This window comes from Nerophis ophidion, linkage group LG04, assembly GCF_033978795.1.
Source record: "Nerophis ophidion isolate RoL-2023_Sa linkage group LG04, RoL_Noph_v1.0, whole genome shotgun sequence".
NCBI lineage: Eukaryota > Metazoa > Chordata > Actinopteri > Syngnathiformes > Syngnathidae > Nerophis > Nerophis ophidion.
Window position 1 is genome coordinate 85189820 of NC_084614.1, and position 20134 is coordinate 85209953.

General features: G+C 39.7%; 1 protein-coding gene across 1 annotated transcript; it reads right to left on the reverse strand.

Annotated features, from left to right (window-relative positions):
* Nucleotides 1-373: 373 nt before the first annotated feature.
* LOC133550617 (protein shisa-like-2A) lies at nucleotides 374-13037 on the reverse strand. The gene is made up of 3 exons (XM_061896554.1): nucleotides 12806-13037; nucleotides 3217-3353; nucleotides 374-2998 (listed from the first exon to the last, which is right to left on the reverse strand). Exons 1-3 carry the CDS (start codon nucleotides 12985-12987, stop codon nucleotides 2823-2825), a joined length of 495 nt encoding a protein of 164 aa, XP_061752538.1. The 5' UTR covers nucleotides 12988-13037; the 3' UTR covers nucleotides 374-2822.
* Between the last annotated feature and the right edge of the window lie 7097 nt (nucleotides 13038-20134).

The following is a 20134-nucleotide window of genomic DNA, read 5'->3' on the forward strand; positions in this document are numbered from 1 at the left end:
CATGACTAAATTGTTCACGTTTGAGATGTATTATTTAATCTTTTGTTGCAGACGTGTTTTTATTTTTAATCCGGAACGTTCATGTAGAAAATTAGAAAACCTTGATTATCATAAATTAGAATGTGAAGTTGGTGGCTGTGACAACTAATCAAAATGATTGAAAAACTGAGTTCAGTTTTTAGTTCGAAAAGCAGACACATTCTGATTGAAGATTGGACCGCCGACACATGTCCACAGTAACTAATTTCCAGGAACTCTAATAAAAAAAAGTCCCTATAATGTCTGATTGAAAGCTAAAAACGTTCTGACAGACAACTAAAAAAAACCCAGAAGTCATGTCTTTGTGATCATGTTCTGTTTAGTTATGTTCTGTTTTTATTTTTGACTCCATTAGTTCCTGTCATTGTGCACTCTTGTTCGTTTTTGTCACCATGACAACCAATTAGTTTTCACCTGTCACGTCACGCACCTGGTTCATTTGGACTCACAGACCTGTTAATCACTGCACCTATTTAAGCCTGTAGTTGCCAGGCAGTCAGCATGGCGACGTCATCCTCCACACCCCCTTGCTCCATGCTGATGATCCATGCTCTGTTCTCGTTCCTAATATGTTTTGTAATTCATGCCATTGTTTGTCAGTTTTGTTTAATGTCCATAGTTTATGTTGTGGTAATATTTTTGTTACGTAGCCAAGTTTTTGAGCGCCTTTCGTTTGTTCCTTTTTTGAGTTAAGATGAAAATACGTCGTTAGCTTCACGTCGGGTCCGATCCAGTCGCTTTGCACCTCGGGAAAAAAACCCACACCACAGTCCGCGCCTTGACAACAAAATTGAATTTTTTTAATTTTTCGGACTGAATGAGACACCCAGAATGTACATGAAAATGAATATTATCTACGAACGATAAAACACTGAATATTGACAACATATGAGCGTAAAACCCTATCTCGATCGACATATTTTACAATCAATCGAAACGTAACAAAAATGCAACAAACAGCGAAATACGTACACCAAAAGTTCTAACCGTTGAAGTACTTTGTGTAGTTCAAGACTTATGGTTATTTCTAAAACATGCGTTAATTTTTGGCCGTTTCAGATGTAGTTTTTTTTTGTCTTTTTATGATCCGGGTGTTGTCGAAAAGACTGCATAGTATCAACAAATTTATACAGAGTTGGAAAATCCTCACGATTTTGTTGCATATCTTGAGGCAGGCCTGGGCAATTATTTTGACTCGGGGGGGCCAAATTTAGAGAAAAAAAATGTGCCTGGGGGCCGGTATATCTAATTTTGAGGAACACTAATAGAAAAAGTCCCTATAATGTCTGATTGAAAGCTAAAAAAAAAACAGATATCATGTCTTTGTGATCATGTTCTGTTTAGTTATGTTCTGTTTTTATTTTTGACTCCATTAGTTCCGGTCATTGTGCACTTCTTGTTTGTTTTTGTCACCATGACAACCAATTAGTTTTCACCTGTCACGTCACGCACCTGGTTCATTTGGACTCACGCCGCACCTGTTAATCACTGCACCTATTTAAGCCTGTAGTTGCCAGGCAGTCAGCCTGGCGACGTCATCCTCGACACCCCCTTGCTCCATGCTGATGATCCATGCTCTTTTCTCATTCCTAGTACGTTTTGTAATTCATGCCATTGTTTATCAGTTTTGTTTAATGTCCATAGTTTATGTTGTAGTAATATTTTTGTTTCGTAGCCAAGTTTTTGAGCGCCTTTCGTTTGTTCCTTTTTTGAGTTAAGATGAAAATATGTCGTTAGCTTCACGTCGGGTCCGATCCAGTCGCTTTGCACCTCGGGAAAACAAACCACACCACAGTCCGCGCCTTGACAACAAAATTTCATTTTTTTAATTTTCGGACTGAATGAGACACCCAGAATGTACATGAAAATGAATATTATCTACCAACGATAAAACACTGAATATTGACAACATATGAGCGTAAAACCCTATCTCGATCGACATATTTTACAATCAAGCGAAACGTAACAAAAATGCAACAAACAGCGAAATACGTACACAAAAAGTTCTAACCGGTGAAGTACTTTGTGTAGTTCAAGACTTTTGGTTATTTTTAAAACTGTTGGTTGTTTCAGATGTAGTTTTTTTGTCTTTTTATGATCCGGGTGTTGTCGAAAAGACTGCATAGTATCAACAATTTTATACAGAGTTGGAAAATCCTCACGATTTCGTTGCATATCTTGAGGCAGGTCTGAGCAATTATTTTGACTCGGGGGGGCCAAATTTAGAGAAAAAAATTTGTCTTGGGGCCGATATATCTAATTTTGAGGAACACTAATACAAAAAGTCCCTATAATGTCTGATTGAAAGCTAAAAAAAAAACAGATATCATGTCTTTGTGATCATGTTCTGTTTAGTTATGTTCTGTTTTTGTTTCTGACTCCATTAGTTCCTGTCGTCGTGCACTCTTGTTTGTTGTTGTCACCATGACAACCAATTAGTTTTCACCTGTCACGTCACGCACCTGGTTCATTTGGACTCACAGACCTGTTAATCACTGCACCTATTTAAGCCTGTAGTCGCCAGGCAAATTTAGAGAAAAAAAATGTGTCTAATTTTTAATCGGTTTGAACATCAAATATGTTGTCTTCGTAGCATATTCAACTGAATATGGGTTGAAAATGATCATTGTATTCTGTTTATATTTACATCTAACACAATTACCCAACTCAAATGGAAAGGGGGTTTGTAATATACAATCACTTACATGAAAAATATATATTTATATATGATGTTTTCTCCTCAACCTGTCAGTCTTTTGTTGGATTTACGGGCACTTGGGTGGTTATGAAGGGCTCTCCACTCTGACACTTGTCGCGGTCCCTGTGAAGCATCTCGTGAACAGGCGCTCGGGTTCCGCGGACTGGTTCTCGGAATGAAGCCTCCGGCTCATGAAGTGTTGTCTGAAACCCTGTGGACCGGAGACGCACGCCGCCCTCGACACGCCGGCTCCCTCGCCTTCTGCGAACGCACACACAGAAGAAGCAAATCCGAGCTTAAGGGGACTTGAAATATTCCGATTAGTCTCTTCAGTGGTCGTCGCGAAAGGACTCGTTCGCTGTGCGTCCTTGGGAGAAGGGAGAAATGCATAAGGGACAACATGTATGAAAAAACAAATAAAGAAGGTATCAGTACGTGAGTCACGTTGCGAACCCCGCCCCCCCCCCCGGTCTACAAACCTGGTGGTCGCAAGCGGATGTTGTTGTCAAGACGACCGGGTTTGGGTACAATGACGAGGTAGCAAAGAACGCACACCGTGACCAGGAAGGCGAGGAGGACCACGGCTGCGAAAGACAGGCCGACCAGAGCCCAGATACTGAGGGGAAGAAAAAGATGGGATAGGGTGAAGAAGGAACAAGACGTCGATACGACGTTGGTCGTAACGTGAAAAATGTCCTTTCGAACTGACTTGGAAACAAAGCTGCAAAATAGGATTTGTAAATTGAGACAAGGTTGGTGACCAAGTTTCAACGTTAGATCAACGTCAGGACCCGACATTGGATAAACATCAAGAGCTATGTTGTTTCAACGTTGTGTTTGTGTTGCGGAATATTGGTCGGGAAATGACCAAATTTCAATGGTCAGGACCCAACATTGATTAAACGTCGTCAAAAAGCATGTTGTTTCAACGTTGTGTTTGTGTCGTAGAATATTGGTTGGAAAATGACCAAATTTCAATGTTAAATCAAGTCCCAACCCGACATTGAATAAACATCAAGAGTAATGCTGTTTTAACGTTGTATTTGTGTCGTAGAATATTAGTTGGAAAATGACCAAATTTCAATGTTCAGGACCCGAAATTAAATAAACGTCGTCAAAAAGCATGTTGTTTCAACGTTGTATTTGTGTCGTAGAATATTGGTTGGGAAATGACCAAATTTCAATGTTCAGGACCCGAAATTAAATAAACGTTGTCAAAAAGCATGTTGTTTCAACGTTGTGTTTGTGTCGTGGAATATTGGTTAGAAAATGACCAAATTTCAATGTTAAATCAAGTCACAACCCGACATTGATTAAACATCAAGAGTAATGCTGTTTCAACGTTGTATTTGTGTCGTAGAATATTGGTCGGGAAATGACCAAATTTCAATGGTCAGAACCCAACATTGATTAAATGTCGTCAAAAAGCATGTTGTTTCAAAGTTGTATTTGTGTTGTAGAATATTGGTTGGGAAATGACCAAATTTCAATGGTAAGGACCCGACATTGAGTAAACGTCGTCAAAAAGCATGTTGTTTCAACGTTGTATTTGTGTTGTAGAATATTGGTTGGAAAATTACCAAAATTTAATGGTTTCAATCAACGTCACAACCTGACATTGAATAAACATTTTCAAAAAGCATGTTGTTTCAACGTTGTATTTATGTTGTAGAATATTGGTTGGAAAATGACCAAATTTCAATGGTCACATCAACGTCAGAACCCAACATTGATTTTAACGTCGTCAAAAATCATGTTGTTTCAACGTTGTATTTGTGTTGTTGAATATTGGTTGGGAAATGAACAAATTTCAATGATACAAATCAACGTCAGAACCCAACATTGATTAAACGTTCTCAAAAGCTATGTTGTTTCAACATTGTATTTGTGTTGTAGAATATTGGTTGGGAAATGAACACATTTCAATGTTAAATCAACGTCAGAACCCAACATTGATTCAACGTCGTCAAAAGCTATGTTGTTTCAACGTTGTATTTGTGTTGTAGAATATTGGTTGGGAAATGAACACATTTCAATGTTAAATCAACGTCAGAACCCAACATTGATTCAACGTCGTCAAAAGCTATGTTGTTTCAACGTTGTATTTGTGTTGTAGAATATTGGTTGGGAAATGAACACATTTCAATGTTAAATCAACGTCAGAACCCAACATTGATTCAACGTCGTCAAAAGCTATGTTGTTTCAACGTTGTATTTGTGTTGTAGAATATTGGTTGGGAAATGAACACATTTCAATGTTAAATCAACGTCAGAACCCAACATTGATTCAACGTCGTCAAAAGCTATGTTGTTTCAACGTTGTATTTGTGTTGTAGAATATTGGTTGGGAAATGAACACATTTCAATGATTCAAATCAACGTCAGAACCCAACATTGATTAAACATCGTCAAAAATCATGTTGTTTCAAAGTTGTATTTGTGTTGTAGAATATGGGTTGGGAAATGAACACATTTCAATGTTAAATCAACGTCAGAACCCAACATTGATTTTAACGTCGTCAAAAATCATGTTGTTTCAACGTTGTATTTGTGTTGTTGAATATTGGTTGGGAAATGACCAAATTTCAATTATTCAAATTAACGTCAGAACCCAACAATGAATAAACGTTGTCAAAAACTATGTTGTTTCAACGTTGTATTTGTGTTGTTGAATATTGGTTGGGAAATGACCAAATTTCAATGATTCAAATCAACGTCAGAACCCAACATTGATTAAACGTTCTCAAAAGCTATGTTGTTTCAACATTGTATTTGTGTTGTAGAATATTGGTTGGGAAATGAACACATTTCAATGTTAAATCAACGTCAGAACCCAACATTGATTTTAACGTCGTCAAAAATCATGTTGTTTCAACGTTGTATTTGTGTTGTTGAATATTGGTTTGGAAATGACCGGATTTCAATGATTCAAATTAACGTCAGAACCCAACATTGATTTTAACGTCGTCAAAAAGCATGTTGTTTCAACGCTATATTTGTGTTGTTGAATATTGGTTGGGAAACGACCAAATTTCAATGATTCAAATCAATGTCAGAATCCAACATTGATTTAACGTTGTCAAAAGCTATGTTGTTTCAACATTGTATTTACGTTATAGAATATTGGTTGGGAAATAAACAAATTTCAATGTTAAATCAACCTCAGAACCCAACATTGATTTTAACGTCGTCAAAAATCATGTTGTTTCAAAGTTGTATTTGTGTTGTTGAATATTGGTTGGGAAATGACCAAATTTCAATGTTAAATCAACGTCAGAACCCAACATTGATTAAACGTTGTCAAACGCCATGTTGTTTCAACGTTGTATTTGTGTTGTTGAATATTGGTTAGGAAATTACCAAATTTTAATGTTAAATCAACGTCAGAACCCAACATTGATTAAACGTCGTCAAAAATCATGTTGTTTCAAAGTTGTATTTGTGTTGTTGAATATTGGTTGGGAAATGAACAAATTTCAATTATTCAAATTAACGTCAGAACCCAACAATGAATAAACGTTGTCAAAAACTATGTTGTTTCAACGTTGTATTTGTGTTGTTGAATATTGGTTGGGAAATGACCAAATTTCAATGATTCAAATCAACGTCAGAACCCAACATTGATTAAACGTTCTCAAAAGCTATGTTGTTTCAACATTGTATTTGTGTTGTAGAATATTGGTTGGGAAATGAACACATTTCAATGTTAAATCAACGTCAGAACCCAACATTGATTTTAACGTCGTCAAAAAGCATGTTGTTTCAACGTTGTATTTGTGTTGTTGAATATTGGTTGGGAAATGACCACATTTCAATGATTCAAATCAACGTCAGAACCCAACATTGATTCAACGTCGTCAAAAAGCATGTTGTTTCAATGTTGTTTTTGTGTTGTTGAATATTGGTTGGGAAATGACCAAATTTCAATTATTCAAATTAACGTCAGAACCCAACATTGATTAAACCTTGTCAAAAGCTATGTTGTTTCAAAGTTGTATTTAAGTTGTAGAATATTGGTTTGGAAATGACCAAATTTCAATGATTCAAATCAACGTCAGAACCCAACATTGATTAAACGTTCTCAAAAGCTATGTTGTTTCAACATTGTATTTGTGTTGTAGAATATTGGTTGGGAAATGAACACATTTCAATGTTTAATCAACGTCAGAACCCAACATTGAATAAACGTTGTCAAAAGCTATGTTGTTTCAACGTTGTATTTGTGTTGTTGAATATTGGTTGGGAAATGACCAAATTTCAATGTTAAATCAACGTCAGAACCCAACATTGATTAAACGTTGTCAAACGCTATGTTGTTTCAACGTTGTATTTGTGTTGTTGAATATTGGTTGGGAAATGAACAAATCTCAATGTTAAATCAACGTCAGAACCAACATTGATTTTAACGTCGTCAAAAATCATGTTGTTTCAACGTTGTATTTGTGTTGTTGAATATTGGTTAGGAAATGACCAAATTTTAATGTTAAATCAACGTCAGAACCCAACATTGATTCAACGTCGTCAAAAAGCATGTTGTTTCAATGTTGTTTTTGTGTTGTTGAATATTGGTTGGGAAATGAACAAATTTCAATGATTCAAATCAACGTCAGAACCCAACATTGATTTAACGTTGTTAAAAGCTATGTTGTTTCAACGTTGTGTTTAAGTTGTAGAATATTGGTTGGGAAATGACCAAATTTCAATGTTTAATCAACGTCAGAACCCAACATTGATTTTAACGTCGTCAAAAATCATGTTGTTTCAAAGTTGTATTTGTGTTGTTGAATATTGGTTGGGAAATGACCACATTTCAATGATTCAAATCAACGTCAGAACCCAACATTGATTAAATGTCAAAAATCATGTTGTTTCAAAGTTGTATTTGTGTTGTAGAAAGTTGGTCGGGAAATGACCAAGTTTTAATATCAAATCAACGTCAGAACCCAACATTGATTCAACGTCGTCAAAAATCATGTTGTTTTAACGTTGTATTTACGTTGTAGATTTTAGTCGGAAAATGACTAAAATTTCAATGATCAAATCAACATCCGAACCTGATATTGAATAAACGTCGTCAAAAAGTACTTGTATGTATTTATGCTGTAGAATATCGGTTGGGAATCTAACAAATTCGGATGTTAAATCATTGCAGATTTGGGTTCGAGATCCAATTGTTTGGAGTTAAGAGTTCTGTCAAAGAAGCAATTAAGATCCAAGGTTGAGCTTCGACTGCACCGGCTATCTTAAATCTGCCATTTTGCAAAATGAATGCATCCGTCCATAAAAAATACTTCGAAACAAATTCACCTTTGATGCCCGAGCTGAGATAGAACCCCAAAAAAGGGACGAGCGGTGGGAAAATGGATGGATGTCACTTTTACGATCATATTTGCACATATCGTATGTGCTGATCTTGTTCTATTGTTGTTATTGTTATTGTTTTTGTCCCTCTGTCTGATCCCCCCCCTACCCCCCCAATTCCTCCTTCTGTCTTCCTTTCTTTCCTCTTTCTATCCTTCCTGCCCGGGCTGCACCAAATGATGATATAAATACATTTAAAATAGTCAAATTCCCGTGCCATCTCCGGGTTGGGGAGGAGACCCTGCCCCAAGTGGAGGAGTTCAAATACCTAGGAGTCTTGTTCACGAGTGAGGGGAGAGTGGATCAAGAGATCCACAGGCGGATCGGTGCGGCGTCTTCAGTAATACGGACGCTGTATCGATCCGTTGTGGTGAAGAAGGAGCTGAGCCGGAAGGAAAAGCTCTCAATTTACCGGTCGATCTACGTTCCCATCCTCACCAATGGTCATGAGCTTTGGGTCATGACCGAAAGGACAAGATCACCCTTAGTCAGTAACTAAGGGCTCTCCCTTAGAGGTAGGCTGAGAAGCTCTGCCATCCGGGAGGAACTCACACCTCCCTAGGGAGGTGTTTAGGGCACGTCCAACCGGTTAGAGGCCACGGGGAAGACCCAGGACACGTTGGGAAGACTATGTCTCCCGGCTGGCCTGGGAACGCCTCGGGATCCCCCGGGAAGAGTTAGACGAAGTGGCTGGGGAGAGGGAAGTCTGGGGTTTCTCTGCTTAGGCTGCTGCCCCCTCGCCCCGACCTTGGATAAGCGGAAGAAGATGGATGGATGCAAAGTCAAATTCCAATAAGGCAACAAGAGAAGTATCCTACACTTCTCTTTTGTAAAGTACAAACCCGGTTTCCATATGAGTTGGGAAATTGTGTTTGATGTAAATATAAACGGAATACAAATAATTTTCAACCCATATTCAGTTGAATATGCTACAAAGACAACATATTTGATGTTCAAACTCATAAACTTGTTGGGAAATGTGGCAGTGAATACTGATCAAGTTGAGGAATGCTCATCAAACACTTATTTGGAACATCCCACAGGTGTGCAGGCTCATTGGCAACAGGTGGGTGCCATGATTGGGTATAAAAGCAGCTTCCATGAAATGCTAAGTAATTCACAATCAAGGATGGGGCGAGGGTCACCAATTTGTAAGCAAATTGTCGAACAGTTTTAGAACAACATTTCTCAACGAGCTATGGCAAGGAATTTAGGGATTTTACCATCTACGGTCCATAAATTAACAAAAAGTTCAGAGAAATCTGGAGAAATCCCTGCACGTAAGCGATGATATTACGGACCTTTGACCCCTCATCAAAAACCGACATCAGTGTGTAAAGGATATCACCACACGGGCTCAGGAACACTTCATAAAACCCACTGTCAGTAACTACAGTCGGTCGCTACATCTGTAAGTGCAAGTTAAAACTCTACTATGCAAAGCCAAACGCATTTATCAACAACACCCAGAAACGCCGCCGGCTTGGCTGGGCCCGAGATCATCTAAGATGGACTGATGCAAAGTGGAAAGGTGTTCTGTGGTCTGACGAGTCCACATTTCAAATTATATTTGGAAACTATGGACGTGGTGTCCTCCGGAACAAAGAGGAAAATAACCGTCCGGATTGTTATAGGCGCAAAGTTGAAAAGCCAGCATGTGTGATGGTATGGGGGTGCATTAGTGCCCAAGGCATGGGTAACTTACACATCTGTGAAGGCACCATTAATGCTGAATGGTCCATACAGGTTTTGGAGCAACATATGTTGTCATCCAAGCAACGTTATCATGGACGCCCCTGCTTATTTCAGCAAGACAATGCCAAGCCACGTGTTACAACAGCGTGGCTTCGTAGTAAAAGAGTGCGGGTACTTTCCCGGCCCGCCTGCAGTCCAGACATGTCTCCCATCAAAAATGTGTGGCGCATTCTGAAGCGTAAAATACGACAACAAGACCCCGGACTGTTGAAGGTTTAAAGCTCTACATAAAACAAGAATGGGAAAGAATTCCACTTTCAAAGCTTCAACAATTAGTTTCCTCAGTTCCCAAACGTTTATTGAGTGTTGTTAGAAGAAAAGGTGATGTAACACAGTGGTGAACATGCCCTTTCCCAACTACTTTGGCACGTGTTGCAGCCATGGAATTCTAAGTCGATTAGAATTAAGTTTATGAGTTTGAACATCAAATATCTTGTCTTTGTAGTGCATTCAACTGAATATGGCTTGAAAATGGTTTGTAAATTATTCCGTTTATATTTACATCAAACACAATTTCCCAACTCATATGGAAACGGGGTTTGTAAATGTAAATTGTTAAATTATATTTGTTTATTTATTTTTCATAAAGGAATACAATCATGTGTGCTTACGGACTGTATCCCTGCAGACTGTATTGATATATCCAATCCACTCTATTTATATAGCACATTTTTAAACAACAATAACGTTTCCAAAGTGCTGCCCAGCCATGTTAAAAACAATTGTAAAATAATAATTATAATAATAAAATTAAATTAAAAAAAAGTACATATATATATATATATATTATGCTCCACCAATGACTGAATAAAAACAAAAAATAAATAAATATAAAACCAATAAGTGAGTGTGAATGTTGTCTGTCTATCTGTGTTGGCCCTGCGATGAGGTAGCGACTTGTCCAGGGTGTACCCCGCCTTCCGCCCGATTGTAGCTGAGATAGGCGCCAGTGCCCCCCGCCACCCCGAAAGGGAGTAAGCGGTAGAAAATGGATGGATGGATGGATAAAACCAATAAAAACAATATATAAAAACAAATATGATTAAAAACTATTTTAAAGGGTAAAATCAATTAAAACAGTAAAATAGAAACCAAAGTGTATAAAAAACACAGAGGACCACACAACTCACCTAGTGTTAAAAGCCAAAGAAAAAAAGTGGGTCAATATATACATATATAATCTATATATTGTGTTTTTTATGTTGATTTAATAATTAAAATAAAATAAAAACATTTTTATAAATAAATAATAAATGGGTTGTACTTGTATAGCGCTTTTCTACCTTTTGACACTACTTCCACATTCACACACTGATGGAGGGAGCTGCCATGCAAGGCGCCAACCAGCACCCATCAGGAGCAAGGGTGACGTGTCTTGCTCAAGGACACAACGGACATGACGAGGTTGGTACTAGGTGGGATTTGAACCAGGGACCCTCGGGTTGCGCACGGCCACTCTCCCACTGCAACACATGCCAATACGGCCTTTTTAGTTTACTAAATTACAATTTTAAATTTCCCGGGAGTTTCGTCTTGAAAACGTCGTGTAATGTAAGACGTCACAGGGTTTTTAGCAAGTATGAACGCTGCACACACACACAGCTAAAAGTCGTCTGCTTTAACGGCATAATTACACAGTATTTTGGACATCTTTGTGTTGAATATTTTGCAATTTGTTCAATTAATAATGGAGACGTCAAAGAAGAAAGACGGAGTTGGGAAGCTTTAGCCTTTAGCCACACAAACACATGGTGATTCCTTGTTTAGAATTCCCGGAGGTGAAAATTTAATCCAGACCAAATGTCAACCAGCAAGTTTCGGTGAGAAAATTGTGGTTAAAAAGTCGCTTCTTAACCGAGAAAAGCATTGGCGTCAAGACACCCGTGGACACACCCCCTCCGACTATCAGGTACTATTAAACTCACTAAAACACTAAAGATAAGAGATTTCCCAGAATGATCCTAGTAAATGTGTTAAAAAACATCAGAATCCGTCCCAATGCAATCGCGTTTTTTTTCTAGTCCGTCGCTATCAATATCTTTAAACACGAATCTTTCATCCTCACTCAAATTAATGAAGAAATTGTCGTTTTCCCGGTCCGAATAGCACTATTTGTTGGTAGGCTCCCATTATAAACAATGTGAATATGTGAAGAGCCCCCACACTTGTGATGTCATCGTCTGCGACTTCCGGTAGAGGCAGGGTTTTTCTCTTAACACCGACAGTCGCGGACTTTATTGTGGATGTTCTCTACTAAATAATTTCAGCGAAAATATGGCAATATGGCGAAATGATCAAGTATGACACATAGAATGGACCTGCTATCATTTAAATAAGAACATCTCATTTCAGTAGGCTTTTGAAAGAAAAGGTGATGTAACACAGTGGTGAACATGCCCTTTCCCAACTACTTGGGCACTTGTTGCAGCCATGGAACTTCAAGTGTATTCTTTTTTTTTTAATTTTTTTATTCTGGTTGGGGATTGCTGAACTATATGATTTGCCTGAGAAGCTGGACAGGACAAAAAAAAAAAAAAAAAAAAAAAATGGATGGATGGATGTCAAAAAGTGCAAAAAATGGTTTAATTTCTATTTAAAATAAATGTATGAGTTATTTGCCGAAAACTTAAGAGTGTGAGCTTGGGCTGATAAGTGCCTAACTATTAATAATATATAGCTCGGTTGGTAGAGTGGCTGTGCCAGCAACTTGAGGGCTGCAGGTTCGATTCCCGCTTCCACACACTGCCGTTGTGTCCTTGGGCAAGACCCACCTGCGCCCAGTGCCACCCACACTGCTTTAAATGCAACTTACATATTGGGTTTCACTATGTAAAGCGCTTTGAGTCACTAGAGAAAAGCGCTATATAAATATAATTCAAAATTGACTATTGTATTATTTCATCAGTCAAATTTATGAAAAAATAAAATAAAAAAATAAAGTTTCTGACTCACCTCAGCCACCACATGTACGCGTAGTTGTCGGGGTAGAAGCTGTCCGGGTCGTCGCAGCAGTACTTCAGGTCATTAAACCCGCAGCAGAACCCGGCGCCGCCGTCACTTCCGGCTTTGGGGCAGAAGAAGGCGTCCACCAGCACGCCGTCGGCGTCGCGGTAGCTGCTGCACTCGGCGCTCATGCTGCCCGAAGGGGGGGAAGAAGGACGGCGAGGAAAAGCAGGATCCGTGTGAGAGAGTGTGTGTGTGTGTGTGTGTGTGTGTGTGTGTGGTCATGATAAGTGGTGGAGGGAAGATAGAGCCCCCCCCCCCACCCGTCTCTCTCCCTCCCCCGTCACATGTGACGTGTCCCTCCCATCAATTTTATTGGAACATAGATCCTTTATGGTCTCAATTGCTTACTGTCTTGTTTTGATGTCGTTTTATCCAATTTATTACAGTTACACATTACGTAATGCAGGGGTGTCCAAAGTGCGGCCCGGGGGCTCGGTTGGTAAGAGCGGCCGTGCCAGCAACTTGAGGGTTGCAGGTTCGATTGCAGGTTGTCTTACGCTGATACGCGTACACGACTGCACTGGTTTAAATGTTACTTAGATATTGGGTTTCACTATGTAAAGCGCTTTGAGTCACTAGAGAAAAGCGCTATATAAATACGCTTCACTTCACTTCACTCTTACTAATATGCGCCAGACTGTGAACCCACACCAAACAAGAATGACAAACACATTTCGGGAGAACATCCGCACTGTAACACATTATAAACGCAACCGGTTTAGCTCGGTTGGTAGAGTGGCCGTGCCAGCAACTTGAGGGTTGCAGGTTCGATTCCCGCTTCCGTCGTCCTAGTCACTGCCGTTGTGTCCTTGGGCAAGACACTTCACCCACCTGCTCCCAGTGCCACCCGCACTGGTTTAAATGTAACTTAGATATTGGGTTTCACTATGTAAAGCGCTTTGAGTCACTAGAGAAAAGCGCTATATAAATATGCTTCACTTCACTTCACTCTTACTAATATGCGCCAGACTGTGAACCCACACCAAACAAGAATGACAAACACATTTTGGGAGAAGAGCCGCACTGTAACACATTATAAACGCAACCGGTTTAGCTCGGTTGGTAGAGCGGCCGTGCCAGCAACTTGAGGGTTGCAGGTTCGATTCCCACTTCCGTCATCCTAGTCACTGCCGTTGTGTCCTTGGGCAAGACACTTCACCCACCTGCTCCCAGTGCCACCCGCACTGGTTTAAATGGAACTTAGATATTGGGTTTCACTATGTAAAGCGCTTTGAGTCACGAGAGAAAAGCGCTATATAAATATGCTTCACTTCACTCTTACTAATATGCGCCAGACTGTGAACCCACACCAAACAAGAATGACAAACACATTTTGGGAGAACATCCGCACTGTAACACATTATAAACGCAACCGGTTTAGCTCGGTTGGTAGAGTGGCCGTGCCAGCAACTTGAGGGTTGCAGGTTCGATTCCCGCTTCCGTCATCCTAGTCACTGCCGTTGTGTCCTTGGGCAAGACACTTCACCCACCTGCTCCCAGTGCCACCCGCACTGGTTTAAATGGAACTTAGATATTGGGTTTCACTATGTAAAGCGCTTTGAGTCACGAGAGAAAAGCGCTATATAAATATAATTCACTTCACTTCACTCTTACTAATATGCGCCAGATTGTAAACCCACAGCAAACAAGAATGACAAACACATTTCGGGAGAACATCCGCACTGTAACACAGTATAAACGCAACCGGTTTAGCTCGGTTGGTAGAGCGGCCATGCCAGCAACTTGAGGGTTGCAGGTTATCTTACGCTGATACACGTACACGACCGCAAGGCATGTAGTCAACAGCCATACAGGTTACACTGAAGGTTGTGATATAAACAACTTTAACACTCTTACTGATATGCGCCAGACTATGAACTCACACCAAACAAGAATGACAAACACATTTCGGGAGAACATCCGCACTGTAACACATTATAAACGCAACCGGTTTAGCTCGGTTGGTAGAGTGGTCGTGCCAGCAACTTGAGGGTTGCAGGTTCGATTGCAGGTTGTCTTACGCTGATACACGTACACGACTGCAAGGCATGTAGTCAACAGCCATACAGGTTACACTGAAGGTTGTGATATAAACAACTTTAACACTCTTACTAATATGCGCCAGACTGTGAACCCACAGCAAACAAGAATGACAAACACATTTCGGGAGAACATCCGCACTGTAACACAACATAAACGCAACCGGTTTAGCTCGGTTGGTAGAGCGGCCGTGCCAGCAAGTTGAGGGTTGCAGGTGCGATTGCAGGTTGTCTTACGCTGATACACGTACACGACTGCAAGGCATGTAGTCAACAGCCATACAGGTTACACTGAAGGTTGTGATATAAACAACGTTAACACTCTTACTAATATGCGCCAGACTGTGAACCAACACCAAACAAGAATGACAAGCACATTTCGGGAGAACATCCGCACTGTAACACATTGTAAACGCAACCGGTTTAGCTCGGTTGGTAGAGCGGTCGTGCCGGCAACTTGAGGGTTGCAGGTTCGATTGCAGGTTGTCTTACGCTGATACACGTACACGACTGCAAGGCATGTAGTCAACAGCCATACAGGTTACACTGAAGGTTGTGATATAAACAACTTTAACACTCTTACTGATATGAACCCACACCTACTAATATGCGCCAGACTGTGAACCCACAGCAAACAAGAATGACAAACACATTTCGGGAGAACATCCGCACTGTAACACATTGTAAACGCAACCGGTTTAGCTCGGTTGGTAGAGCGGTCGTGCCAGCAAGTTGAGGGTTGCAGGTTCGATTGCAGGTTGTCTTACGCTGATACACGTACACGACTGCAAGGCATGTAGTCAACAGCCATACAGGTTACACTGAAGGTTGTGATATAAACAACTTTAACACTCTAACTGATATGAACCCACACCAAACAACAATGACAAACACATTTCGGGAGAACATCCGCACTGTAACACATTATAAACGCAACCGGTTTAGCTCGGTTGGTAGAGTGGCCGTGCCAGCAACTTGAGGGTTGCAGGTTCGATTGCAGGTTGTCTTACACCGATACACGTACACGACTGCAAGGCATGTAGTCAACAGCCATGCAGGTTACATTGAAGGTTGTGATATAAACAACTTTAACACTCTTACTAATATGCGCCAGACTGTGAACCCACACCAAACAAGAATGACAAACACATTTCGGGAGAACATCCGCACTGTAACACATTATAAACGCAACCGGTTTAGCTCGGTTGGTAGAGTGGCCGTGCCAGCAACTTGAGGGTTGCAGGTTCGATTGCAGGTTGTCTTACGCTGATACACGTACACGACTGCAAGGCATGTAGTCAACAGCCATACAGGTTACACTGAAGGTTGTGATATAAACAACTTTAACACTCTTACTAATATGAACCCACACCAAACAAGAATGACAAACACATTTCGGGAGAACATCCGCACTGTAACACATTATAAACGCAACCGGTTTAGCTCGGTTGGTAGAGCGGCCGTGCCGGCAACTTGAGGGTTGCAGGTTCGATTGCAGGTTGTCTTACGCTGATACACGTACACGACCGCAAGACATGTAGTCAACAGCCATACAGGTTACACTGAAGGTTGTGATACAAACAACGTTACCACTCTTACTAATATGCGCCAGACTGTGAACCCGCACCAAACAAGAATGACAAACACATTTCGGGAGAACATCCACACTGTAACACATTGTAAACGCAACTGGTTTAGCTCGGTTGGTAGAGCGGTCGTGCCAGCAACTTGAGGGTTGCAGGTTCGATTGCAGGTTGTCTTACGCTGATACACGTACACGACTGCAAGGCATGTAGTCAACAGCCATACAGGTTACACTGAAGGTTGTGATATAAGCAACTTTAACACTCTTACTGATATGAACCCACACCAAACAAGAATGACAAACACATTTCGGGAGAACATCCGCACTGTGACACATTGTAAACGCAACCGGTTTAGCTCGGTTGGTAGAGCGGTCGTGCCAGCAAGTTGAGGGTTGCAGGTTCGATTGCAGGTTGTCTTACGCTGATACACGTACACGACCGCAAGGCATGTAGTCAGCAGCCATACAGGTTACACTGAAGGTTGTGATATAAACAACTTTAACACTCTTACTGATATGCGCCAGACTGTGAACCCACACCAAACAAGAATGACAAACACATTTCGGGAGAACATCCGCACTGTAACACATTATAAACGCAACCGGTTTAGCTCGGTTGGTAGAGTGGCCATGCCAGCAACTTGAGGGTTGCAGTTTCGATTGCAGGTTGTCTTACGCTGATACACGTACACGACTGCAAGGCATGTAGTCAACAGCCATACAGGTTACACTGAAAGTTGTGATATAAGCAACTTTAACACTCTTACTAATAGCGCCAGACTGTGAACCCACACCAAACAAGAATGACAAACACATTTTTGGAGAAGATCCGCACTGTAACACATTATAAACGCAACCGGTTTAGCTCGGTTGGTAGAGCGGCCGTGCCAGCAACTTGAGGGTTGCAGGTTCGATTCCCGCTTCCGTCATCCTAGTCACTGCCGTTGTGTCCTTGGGCAAGACACTTTACCCACATGCTCCCAGTGCCACCCGCACTGGTTTAAATGTAACTTAGATATTGGGTTTCACTATGTAAAGCGCTTTGAGTCACTAGAGAAAAGCGCTATATAAATATAATTCACTTCACTTCTATTTTAAAAATACAATTTGTAACTGACAGTTTGTTTGTGTTTTAGTTTCTCCCCTGTGTGTTTAGTATTTCCTGTCCTTAGTTCCTGTCAGCACTCTTATTTTGGTCCGGCTTTCCTGTTTGTCTCCCCGAGTGCTTTGTTTCCCCTCCGATGCGGCTGATTGGCACCTGGCCACACCTGGTGTCAATCAGCCCGATCCCATTTGTACCTGCTTTGTCTTCCGAAAAAAAACAGAAAGCTAAAATGAAGAATTTAATTAAAATGTATTTATTGTTCTTTACAATAATACAAAAAAAAAATGACTTGAACGTTGATTTAAATTGTCAGGAAAGAAGAGGAAGGAATTTAAAAGGTAAAAAGGTATAAATAAATGGGTTGCACTTGTATAGCGCTTTTCTACCTTCAAGGTACTCAAAGCGCTTTGACACTACTTCCACATTTACCCATTCACACACTCTTATTTTGGTTCAGCTTCCTGTTTGTCTCCCCGAGTGCTTTGTTTCCCCTCCGATGCTCTCCGAATGGCACCTGGCCACACCTGGTGTCAATCAGCCCGCTCCCATTTGTACGTTGATTTAAATTGTCGGGAAAGAAGAGGAAGGAATTTAAAAGGTAAAAAAGGTATATGTGTTTAAAAATCCTCAAATCATTTTGAAGGTTGTATTTTTTTTCTCTAAAATTGTCTTTCTGAAAGTTATAAGAAGCAAAGTAAAATAATGAATTAATTTATTTAAACAAGTAAAGACCAAGTCTTTCAAATATTTTCTTGGATTTTCAAATTCTATTTGAGTTTTGTCTCTCTTAGAATTAAAAATGTCGTGCAAAGCGAGACCAACTTGCTAGTAAATAAATACAATGTAAAAAATAGAGGCAGCTCACTGGTAAGTGCTGCTATTTGAGCTATTTTTAGGTCCATCTGTCAATAAAACGTTAATAAAGATTTAAGTTGTATTCTCTTTTTGTCAAAGAAAAGCCTTTTTTTATGGGAAAAACACAACATATGTAATATTTTTACCCAATAACATTTTTAAGTGGAATATTTGAGATTAAAAAATGGCAATAACTCATAACAACATTGATTTTAATTCATTATTATTATTATTATTTTTTTTTTATTAGCAATGACACTTAAAAACAAAATTACACAAAAAATTATTGGGGATCCAAATTAAATTGTTAAAAAATATATTTTTTTAATTGTTTACTTTTAACATAATAACCTCGAGATCAACTACGGATTTATCCGCCAATAATAAGTTGTATTATTGTTTAGGTTTGGTGTTTGTTCATTTCAGGCCCTTTTTTAAACAAACACTTGCTTTTTTATACAGCAAACACAAAATATGAAACATTTTCCCCAAAGAATATCTCAAAGTGGAATATTTCATGTGACATTACTGATTAATGATTTTGATTCATTATTATTTTTTTTAAAGAAAGAAACAGCTAGCATGGCAGCTTTGTGTTATTAGAGTCAACATTGCAACATTTCCTCGTCACATTTCACCTGTTGGCTCTTTTATAACACGTTTTATGTTTGTTTTTTTTAATAGTATTTTCACAATGTGCTTTGGGGGCCGTTATAAATGACCCGTGGGCCGCAAATGGCCCCCGGGCCGCACTTTGGCCACCCCTGCTCTAGGCCTAAAAGAGACATATTTATGTTTTATTTTATTTCTGTACAGGTTTATAAATGTAAAGAGAAGTCTGATTGGAGACTCACTATTATTGTTTTCAGCGGAATAAACCACGGTTGAGCCAGAAGAATGTCGTCTTTTGGGAAAAAAAACCACCATCACACATGTTTTGTGTTTGGTTTTTTTTACGCACGGATTCTATTATGTCTTTATGTAACACGCCTTCCAATTATCACCTCACCTCATGGGAAGAAAATCTACTTAAAGGGTGTTTTTTTTCCCCTGCTCTCTGTCATTCTTAAGCCTTATATAAGACAAGAAAAGGTTTTTTTTTAATTTTTTTTATGCATTCTAAATCATAAAAGGCTGTTAGCAGAAGTCAGCTAACAACATACTTGCCAACCTTGAGACCTCCGATTACGGGAGGTAGGGGGGCGTGGTTAAGAGGGGAGGAGTATATTTACAGCTACAAATATATGTATAAATATACATATATGTATATATATATGTATAAATATACATATATGTATATATATATATATATATATATATATATACATATATGTATACACTATTGCCGCCGGGGCGCTAATTAATTTCAAACCTCTTCTCACTCCCGCGCTTACCAAAGGCACGCGGTAAAAGTAAGCATGCGCTAATTATTTGAAAACCTCTTCTCACTCCGCCACTTACCAAAGGCATGCAGTAAAAAAAATGTAATTATTGTGGTTGGGGATTGCTGAACTATATGATTTGCCTGAGAAGCTGGACAGGACAAAAAAAATAATAATAATAAAAATGGATGGATGTCAAAAAGTGCAAAAAATTGGTTTAATTTCTATTTAAAATAAATGTATGAGTTATTTGCAGAAAACTTAAGCGTGTGAGCTTCCTAGAATTGCCGCCGGGGCGCTAATTATATT

Bases quoted from the DNA above. Each gene is read 5' to 3' on its own strand.
- LOC133550617 (XM_061896554.1), bottom strand. From the start codon at position 12,987: ATGAGCGCCGAGTGCAGCAGCTACCGCGACGCCGACGGCGTGCTGGTG. The intron at 3,354-12,805 runs GTGAGTCAGAAA...TCTTCCCCTCAG, and splicing joins GCGTACATGTGGTGGCTGAG to TATCTGGGCTCTGGTCGGCC. The intron at 2,999-3,216 runs GTTTGTAGACCG...GTGCGTTCGCAG, and splicing joins CATCCGCTTGCGACCACCAG to AAGGCGAGGGAGCCGGCGTG.